The 10,579-nt window shown below is 39.2% G+C and overlaps 1 protein-coding gene across 1 annotated transcript; it reads left to right on the top strand.

Annotated features, from left to right (window-relative positions):
• Nucleotides 1-2,953: 2,953 nt before the first annotated feature.
• LOC143328286 (cytosolic phospholipase A2 zeta-like) lies at nt 2,954-9,986 on the top strand. Its single transcript, XM_076743353.1, has 9 exons — nt 2,954-3,145; nt 4,020-4,156; nt 5,926-6,148; nt 6,265-6,382; nt 6,756-6,893; nt 7,775-7,954; nt 8,758-8,930; nt 9,038-9,224; nt 9,772-9,986. The coding sequence occupies exons 1-9, from the start codon at nt 2,954-2,956 to the stop codon at nt 9,984-9,986; spliced, it is 1,563 nt and encodes a 520-aa protein (XP_076599468.1).
• Nucleotides 9,987-10,579: the final 593 nt, after the last annotated feature.

Consider the following 10,579-nt stretch of genomic DNA (forward strand, 5'->3'; position numbering starts at 1 on the left):
TTGTACCTTTAAGACGGCTGCAGGAGGATTTTGGAATTGCATCAAAAAGTTGGCATTAATGTTTAAGTCTGAAATCTTTGACTTTCTGTGTGTTATTGAGTGAAACCAAAAATATCAGCGCACCCACTGCCACACTTGTGACACTGATTCATGGTGTTTTCTAAGGGTTCGTATAGCAAGTGTGTAAATCGCCATCAAGCTAGCTCAATGTATTGCCCTCAATAATTTGGTCAAATGGCACAAGGAATCAACGGGAAACTTAAGGTCACACACTCCCATGAATTTCAGTAAAACACTAATTTGACATGGAAATGAAGCAATGCATTTGAGCTTTGATAGTGATTATATATGACCATCAAGCTGCCTCACAACACAGACCAGGAAGGTCCTGATACTTGCACAAACAATTATGAAGTATGAATGTATCTCGCTTTAATGACCCTAACAAGAGTAACTGTGTCTCTGTGTCTTCCAGGCTGCCCCATTCTCTGCAATCGATATCCATGTTGACAAGCTATTAAGCAATAAATGTATGTAGGCTACAATTCTGTCCAATTCAATTAGTCAGGTTGAAATGACTTAAAGCTGTCGCTGTCCTGGTCAAATAGTGCTTTCATTAATTGGAAAGAATGATTGAGCCAGCTTCACAGGCATGAATGACTTCTTTGAACTCTTATGATTGTAGGCACATGACTTCCTTGGTGGCCAACATTCAATTTTAAGCTGCTCAAATCAATGTTTTTATATTTACAATGGCTCAAATGACTGTAATGCGAAAGGGGTAACTCGTGGTAATGAACACACAGTGAATTATCACTCAGCTTCTCAACTCCATTCCCCTCAGCTCTACAAAGACTCTCAAAGTTTTTAACTAATAGTTTTGGTTTCACAGCCTGCAAGTTGACTGTTTTAGTTGTGGAGCATTCAGCAACCATTGAACCAGATGTTCCCTTGGTTGAGACTAAACAGGAGCTAAATGTAGAATGGATATTAAACTTATACAATGGCTTTATCCATCTTTACATTTGTGTTATCTATAGTGAACATTGCAGCCTAAGTGTGGCTGTTCAGTCTTTGTTAAATTTGTAGGTCCTCTCAGTTTTTACAAGCTCAGCAGGCTGTGGAAGAAAACAGTCTGACCAAGAGACATGTAACATACCTCAAATTACAAAAATCAAGAGTCCTTTGAGACGTCATCTTCAGGACAAATGAATGGCTTTGGAATTATGCTAACTATTAGTAATGACTTATGAAGCAACCCTGAATGCTATTGATCAGTTTTCACAGATATGCATGTGATAGTATTCTCTTGCAAATTTCAATTTTTGCCAGCTATTACGGAAATGGTGGTGAAGCTGAGGGGGGCCTTTCAGGAGAGCCAAACAGTTAATCGAAAGGACACCGCAAAACTGTGCTTCTTCATCAATAGAGACTTGGAGACAGAGCTAAATGTTGAAGTGAGTTGTAACTGTCTGTTAGTGTTATCTGTTTGACAGAAAGAACTTTTCACCCTCATGCTGTTCTTTTATAAGAACTTCGTAGCTGCTTTTCTCTACACGCCTACAAAGTGCAACAAATTAACATATTAATCAAAATTGCAAGAAATGTTTAACGTAACATGTTATTTATCTCTTTGTATTCCAGGTGCATGATCATACATTTGCCTCTACTGGTGGAATGCAATATTCTGTAAATGTCAAGCCTCTACCAGCCGAACATGCTGACAAATTGTCCCTTGTTATTGATCAGGTAAGGACTTAGTAGTTTGTGTGCAGCTAGATTAAGTGCTGCCTTTGTATTGAACAGCTGAACATATGAGTCAGAGCCAGGCCAAGCTGTTATTTTTCATTATTGCCTCAGATATGTCAAAATAAAATCATCATCAAAATAATCACATTAACACTCTTCACCTGGTGGTTTTCAAATGAAACAAGTGCTGAAAGCTAGAGTACCTGTTTGCCTATTGACACCTAAAGACAGGAAAAATCTTTTACCAGCTAGAAATAACCGACTGACAAGTTACCGTAGTCACTCTCTTCTATTTCACCTCAGATTTATAGGAGATGAACAGAAGAAATTTTGCCTGTTGGCTGTTTAAATGATATTTGTTTTATAGTAATGTGGCATTTTTTCCTTCACAGGACACAGTGGATTTAGATGTGGAAACACATGAGTGGTAAGGTGTAGCAGTATGGGGGCACCCAAATATTACACCATATGTCATTCCAAAACCATGGGCACTGATCTGCTGCTGTAACAGCCTCCACCCTTCTGAGAGGGCTGCAGGGATTTGCTCCCATTCTACCACAAAAGCATTAGTCAAGTAAATTTTATTTCTAAACATCAATCAAATTTGCCTAAAGGGGCTTTACAAAATGTGCAGCATATGACACTATCGATCCTCAGACCCTCAATTCAGATACAGAAAAAGTTGCCTAAAAAACCTTTTAAAAAATAGAGGAGGCCTCAGGAAGAGCAAAAGAAAGAAAGACAGATGTGTGTACAGAATAGAGTAAAGTGAACTTGACCATTCATGTTGGTATTCCAGTTCATTCCAAAGGTGTCTGGTGAGGTTGAGGTCAGCGCTCTGTGCAGGAAAGTCAAGTTCTTCCACACCAAACTAGAAAGGCATTCTTTTAAGATTCTTTTTAGATTTTAAATAGATTTTATAGAGCTGCTTTTGTTTGTATGGGTATTGTAATGTTGAAACAGGAAAGGGCAAACCCAATCAGTTGAAACAAACTTGTAAGAACACAATTGTCTAAAATATCATTGTATGATTTCGCATTAAGATTTCCCTTCATTGGAGCTAAGGGGCCTCTACCAAACCATGAAAACAGCCAGACCAAAAGTTTACAGACATGCGCATCCTTCTGACCATAGACAACACAATACTGCACAGGGGTGCAACAAACTCAATGCTTCTCATCCAGAAGAGTCAGTCAGTGAAACAATGCTTTTTGGTTTGTGTTCTGCTTCACTTGCATTTACCTCGGACATCCACAGCGAGGGGGAACCTCTTGCAGTTCGTCTGGATTTTGACATCCCACCTCAAGAGAAAGAGTATCTGAAGAAGAGGAAAGTTGTTGTGGCACAGGCTTTGCAGAAGATTTTAGGCCTTGGCTCACAACTAGAACCTGAAAAGGTAGAGTGCAACTCTTGGACATTATTACGTTGTTATTACCTTATTATTGTTTTTTTTTTAAATTCTGGTGTACTGCAAAATGCAGAGATTTACCTGATGGTGAAAGGCTTAATCAGCATTGAGTGAACTCATTTGGCAAGGGCTTGAATGTAACAAATGTTATTCATATATAAAAGTACTGCACTGCAGCTGTAAAAGTTTGCTTAACAAACAAACAAACAAAAAAAAAGCAATATTATGCAAGTGGACCAGACATCATGACCAAGATATGAAACAGTCCTGGCACACACACACACACACACACACACACACACACACACACACACACACACACACACACAGCTACTCTATAAACACACATACACATGCATTATTCCTACATGTATACCATGTCTTTTATCCCAGCATATTCAAATCAGGAGTCATTAGGCAGCTATGTCATTTTTAGCAGTGTTTGTGGCCAAGCTTTAATGTTGGTCCATCAGTCAGATGGTTGTAATTTGGTACAAGCATAAATGTTCCCCACAGGATGAATTGTACTGAATTTGTGACTTCTCTAGTCTATGTAGCTACAGAGATCTTTCATCACATCCAAATGTCAGTTTGTCCATTTCTTTGGTTTACGACCAAATACCTGCCAATGTAAAGACATTACCATCAGCCTGCATGTTTTGTGCTAGTTAGCAAATGTTAGCATGCTAACATGCTAAACTAAGATTACTTAACAAAGGTGACCATGGTGAACATTAAACATTACCTACTCAAGATCACCATGTTAATATTACTGTTATGAGCATGTTAGCATGCTGACATTAGCATTTGGTGTAAAGCACCACTGATCTGTGAGAACCACATTTCTCTATCCTCTGTCCAGGTGCCAACTATAGCAGTGGTGGCTTCAGGAGGAGGAACCAGAGCCATGACAGGCCTGCTTGGTAGTCTGAGGGCCCTGAAGGATATTGGGGTCCTGGATGCTACCACCTACATCACTGGAGTTTCTGGATCCACATGGTGAGAAAACCAGTTGAGTAGTTAGTGTCCACAGTATTCTACTAAGGAAACACTGCAGTGGGGCTGTGAATACGGAGCATGACCTGTTTATGCTAGAAAATAGAATATATCTATATCTATCTATCTATCTATCTATCTATCTATATCTATATATCTATATATATATCTATATCTATCTATCTATCTATCTATCTATATCTATATATATCTATAGATATATAGATATATATAGATATATAGATATAGATATAGACAAGAGTCCCACAGTTTTTTTAAAACTTTTTTTTTTTTTGTATTTTGGAATGGACATTGTGTGTCCATCTCAAAAAGAAAATTGTCCCTCCTCACGAAAACTAATGGTAATTTGTATTTAGCATTGGCAGGTGTGTGCTACTTTCTGCTAGACAGCACTGAAACACCTGTACTTCATCCCCCTACATCTTTACTTTATTTTCTGTGTTGTGATTTGATGTTTTCTCCCTTTTCTTTTACAAATGTTCTTCATCTAATTGTGACACATTACATGCACACATGAAAAGAAAATGAAACAGTGTTATTGTGTTTTATTATATTTCTTTGTTTGATTTGTTTTCAATTACTCTAAATCTTCCTTAGCCTCATTATGTCACAGTAGCTTATGGGCAAATCAGGGGGTAGAATGGATCATCCACTAATCACCAGGTTGGAGGTTCCACCACACCCTCCTCCTGTCCATTTGTTAAAGTGTCTTTGGACAAGACACTCAACCCCAGGTTGTTCCTGATGAACAGGCCATCGCATTGCATTGGTCTGTGAGGGTGAATGAGAGATGAATAATGATTTGTCTGTTAAGGTAGAAAAGTGCTAAAAGTGCAGTGCACTTACTGTGAAGTAAAATGTGATGGGTTAAATTAATAATTAATAATTATTTGTGCTGGCCTTAAACAGTTCTTTCATGGAGGCCACACTTAAAAACAGAGTTATGGTTAAAGCTGCAGTAGGTAACTTGTATAAAAGTAATTTTTTATCATATTTGCTAAAACTGTCCCTATGCCCAGACAGCAGTGCATGAAACATGTAATCTATGAAAAAAACAGCTCCATTGGTCCCACCTACTGCTCCTCCTGCCATCTGCAAGAATCCAACGTGCCTGGCACAAAACAACCAATCAGAGGAGCGTCTGAGGGAGTGTCTGACATCTGTCAATCACTGCTCACACACGCTGTGAATCGCCCCCTTCCTCCGCTCATGCTGCCGGCTGCTGCTCAGTCAAACAGCTCTGTGAGCGGCGTCAGGAGGCTACTGAAAGCTATAGCGGAGCAACAGCTGCCCACAAAGGAGAAACTGCCCATACCACCAACTACAGCATGTACAGCTAAGACAACAAATAACCAGAGAGCTAATATGGTGATTGTTACAGTAACACTCTGCAGCGCGTACGGTATGTTAGCAACTGTGATGTAGCAGCTGGGCAGAGTTAGCTTGTTTCCGATGCTAAGGCTAACGTTACTGGTCGTCATGGCAGCTGCGCAGACGCCGCAGGGAGGAGGGGCTTGGAGGCAGGGCATGAGTGCAGCGGGGGGGGGGGGGGGGGGTGACGTGGAACTTGTGTTGGTTCAAATTTTCGGGGTAATTCTGCTCTCTTCTCCATCTTACCTACTGCAGCTTTAAGAAAATGCTGGCAAACCCTCGGCTGTCTCCTTGTGTTTTGTCTAAGTATAGATTTACCAGGTTATATGAATTGTTTTCAGATCATTGTATCCCCTTAACACAATTTTCCATGTGAACAGGGCTATGTCTACTCTGTATCAAGAAGCTAACTGGTCACAGGAGGACATGGACAGTGTCATCTCAGCAGCGAAGAAACAGATGACCAAGAGTACTCTGAGTGCCTTCTCTCCTGAGAAACTGCAGTATTACAGTGAAGAAATGACAAAGAAGGGAAATGAGGGTTACATTGTGTCTCTCATTGATATGGCAGGCCTGGTTCTTGAGCATCTTGTCTTTGGGAGAGTAAGTAACTGAATACTTTGCAGTTAAGTTATATATTAATTTGAAATCTTAAAATTAAGGTGCAAAGACTACTTTTTTCCTCAAATAATATTTGTTACATGTGGTTGCAATTACAGGAGGTCACCAGCACACTGTCTGAGCAGCAGTTGGCAGTGGATGAAGGGCAAAACCCTTTACCCATATACACTGCTGTCAACATGAAGGATAAGTTATTGGGCTGTGAATCTGAAGCTGGTAATTTTTCTGGAGGATATGTTTCATGTGTACATGAATTAATGTAATGGCTGAAAAATTATCTTGTAATCCTGAACATATTTAGTGGAAGGTAATTGAAGCCCAAGGACATACAGTATACAGCATATCAAATGGAATTGTTCATAGCTGTACCAAAAACAACTGCAGGTTTGATGTGGAACTGAAGTAAAACCTATGAATGTTATGTTTTTATACAAAGGTTTTCAAATGAAATGAATATTACATTTTTTCCAATGTAATGGGCATATGTGAATATCCAGCAGGAAATGAAGAAGTGAAAAAGTGAAAATTCTGAGAAAATGATTGAATTTGTTCTAATATTTTGTAATAATGTAACAAATCTCTTTGACAGAGTGGTGTGAGTTTACCCCCTACGAGGTAGGCATGCAGAAGTATGGGGCATTTGTCAAAAGTGAGGACTTTGGGAGTGAGTTCTTCCTCGGTCACATCATGAAGAGGCACAAAGAAGTCCGCATACCGTATCTGATGGGTAAGACCACGGCGTCTGTCGCAATGTCCATGCACAGTACTACAATACAGATTTTAAGTAGTCCAGTGTTTTATTTTCATTTGTCAACCCTATCAGGAATATGGAGCAGCATATTTTCTGTCAACCTGACCGAGCTTTGGACACTTGCCACCGGGTCCCCGCCTTCTTGGAGCCCCTGGCTCGGACCAGATATCAGCGCATTAGGTACAGCTGCTGGTGTTTCTATTTAATCTATTTTAAAATCCTATTTAAGGCCAAAACCAACAACGTGTCATTCCATTTCTCAGTTCTTTCTCACTTCCCTACGGTGTCAAGTCGTTTTAAAAATCGTTCACAAATATATACTTTGATTTTTACAAAAGGTTCAGCAATTTCCTAAAATATCTAGCTGAGCCATCATAATGTTTAACTGATGCCATTCAAACTGGAGTGAATAGTGTGGATTGTTTTAGGAAACTTTGGTGTGCTAGTGAGTACTTATGGTATGGCACAATGATGTTGTATGTGGGATGAACTAAAATTCAACTACAGTACCCATGTTTATCATAATAGCAAACATGTCTGTCACTGCTGTGGTTGTGCATTGATCACAGAGGATTAAGATATATCAGGCTTTGGTTGCACAATACATGTTAGTAGGATGGATCTATTGTTGGTTTTGGTCATTTCATGGGATAGTTGACAACAAGAAAAATATAGACTATTGTCACTAATCATTTCAAGCATTTTCTTAAGTCATTGCAATCATTCATTGTTCACACAAAACCTTTGACAGTATTAATTACTACCATAGTCTACTGAAGTACTGACACTTCCATGTTTACATCAGAACTTTCTGAATGTCATGTATGTGTTACTAAAATGTTGTGTTCTTTTAACAGAGGTTGGCACTCGACCATCAACTCTCGACACATACCTGATAAATCCACTCACCGATATCCAAAGCATACTGAGTGATTTCATGAAAAATCGTCCAGTCATCGCTGAAATGTACAATTTCATGCGTGGCCTCTTCATGCACCTTGATTACAATAAAAACAGCAACTTTGTTGCCTGGAAAGGTAGGCTCTCTCACTCCTGTTATCGATATGTTGCTTGCACACAACACAGTCACACAAAATTCAGTATCTTTTGCACAATACTCGACCTCTAGCAGCAATGCATTAAGGGTAAATAAAGTTAAAGTGGCATGTACATTTCAAGAATGCCCAGTTTTTTAGGAGACAGGTTTTGATTGATGAAATGGAGAATGATAAATAGGTAGAGGGCAATGATACACCCCAACTTGACCCCTGTTTTACCTGAAAGGGAAAGGATGTCTTGTTCCGTTGGTGCTGACAGGAATAGTCTCAACATTCTGATGTGTATTGGGTTCTTGGATTGAAAAAAAACACAAGATTGTCTTCCACAACAAGGTAGTGACTTTCCAAAGGAGACTTGGCTATAGAACTGCACTGTAATAACATATTGTGCAGCATTTTAACAGCACACACAGCCAAATGCACAAACTAGTTATATTTGCTTTAACTCAATATGCTGAATTTGCAGAGTAACTGCTGAGGAGGTCAACGAGAGCGAAAAGTGCAGGACACTCTGCAAAAACCAAATGTCCTCCACAGATATTGAATCCACTTGAATACACAGATATTGCTCACTTACTTGGTGTCAGGAGGACCCTTACATAGTTTGCTGTTGCAAGGCAGCATCCTTTCATATAATGGTTGTCTAAGAACAGACAAGTAAAGCACAGAATACAATGGACAGTATGTCTGGGTCAGTTATTTGATTTTCTGTTGTCCACCAACAGTCCAATTCTTGCAACTGGCTGAAAGCTTATTTGTTATTATCTGGATTTTCTGTCCAGAGACACATCCAGATGCTTTCCCAAACCAGCTGACACCCAAGGACCCCACCTTGTCCCTGGTGGACTCTGGTCATGTTATCAATATTGGCTGTGCGCCTGTCCTGCGGCCAGAGAGAGATGTGGATGTCATCATATGTCTGAGTTACTCATGGGATCCAGAGCACATCCTCAGGGTAAACAGAAGGAGGAGAAGCTCATCCCGGAAAGAGACAGAATGGTTCCTGAATGTATTCCATAAATTAATTAACATTACTCTTTATGATCATGTTTAATCTGTCAGGTCCTAGAGAAGACAGCGGCTTACTGCAAAGATCGTAACATCCCCTTTCCAAGTGCTGATTTTGCCAGTCTGGAAAAGGAGCCACAGAAGGAGGTCTACATCTTTGAGGATAAGGAGAATCCCAAGGCCCCGATAGTGGTTCATTTCCCACTTGTCAATGTCACATACAAACACTTCAAACATCCCGGTATGCAAATTTTAAGTGGCTGAATTTCAGTGCAACGGTGTTGCTTTTATTACTTTAGCAATATAGCAATCGGAAGAATTCCTATGAAGATTTACTATTCAAGCTAGTCTAGTTATCCTGGAAGTCATGGACCAACAAAGATCTTTTCAAAAGGAAAAATGTTATTGATAATGGCAGGACAGAGTTACTTATTTTTAGTATTATTTGTGCATTTCATACCCTTATTAGATTGCTACAATCGAGAGATTACAGGAAATTTGGGGATATAATGACATGCAACAAAGGTCCCCCAGCCAGATACCCACCTCATTAACCCCAAGGCCAGCAGGGCATCCCATGTACTCCCATGTACTGATGTTCAACACTAATTTCATTGTACACATCACATGAGTCAAAATATTCCATAATAGTTTACGGCTCCTTTTTCATTTTTCACTTAATGTTGCTACCCTCATTGTCCCTTATTTATTCTGAAGTGACAACATAGATGGATGGGTTGTATGAAATAAGTTTTAACCAGTTATATTAATGTCATATGATTTAACAGGTGTGAAGCGTGAAACTGAGGAAGAAATAAAAGCTGGGGAGGTGGATGTGAGCACCAGCGAGTCTCCATACGCCACCAAAAACGTGACCTACTCAGAAGAAGATTATGAGACTCTGGTGGAGTTGGCCTCTTACAACATATTAAACAACAAGGAGACCATCCTTGAAGTCTTGCGCAAGGTCCTGGAGATGAAGACATCCAAGATAAAGAAATAAGAGATGAGGATTTAATAGGCCTCCGTTTACCACACCAAGTTCTTGTATGTTGCCTTATAAATTCTCTTCAATACGCAGCCTATTTTGTCTGCCTCCTATCCAAAATGACCTACCCAAAATAAATAGAGTATATCTTCACAACTACAAGGACTGTATGAATAATCTTGGTCTCAAAAGAAAGCTGGGACCTGAGAGATTACTACAGAAGTGCCAGAATCAAGATATGTGTTACTGTGTCAGAGTAAATTCATAGAAATTAGAAATTTTTAATTTTTATCTCCGCCTAAAAAAAACCCCATTAATTTGAGTGAAAACCACCTTTAAATCATGGGATAGTAGCCAAATTCATCTGCAAATTAGTAAAGTAATATCTGATGAGTAACTGGGTGATTCTTCAATTCAGGGCACTTTTGACTTGTGGAATTTTGAGAAAATAATGTTCTTTGATCTCTGTTTTTTCTATTTCAAAAGGTTTATAAATTGGTCTGGAACAAAGATCGTAGCATAGCTTTGATTGTACTTCATAATAAATTTTGATATTATGATGCTTTTTTCAAAGTTGTCAGCAAAATGTCATTACCATCACAACAACA

Source organism: Chaetodon auriga, chromosome 11 (assembly GCF_051107435.1).
Source record: "Chaetodon auriga isolate fChaAug3 chromosome 11, fChaAug3.hap1, whole genome shotgun sequence".
NCBI lineage: Eukaryota > Metazoa > Chordata > Actinopteri > Chaetodontiformes > Chaetodontidae > Chaetodon > Chaetodon auriga.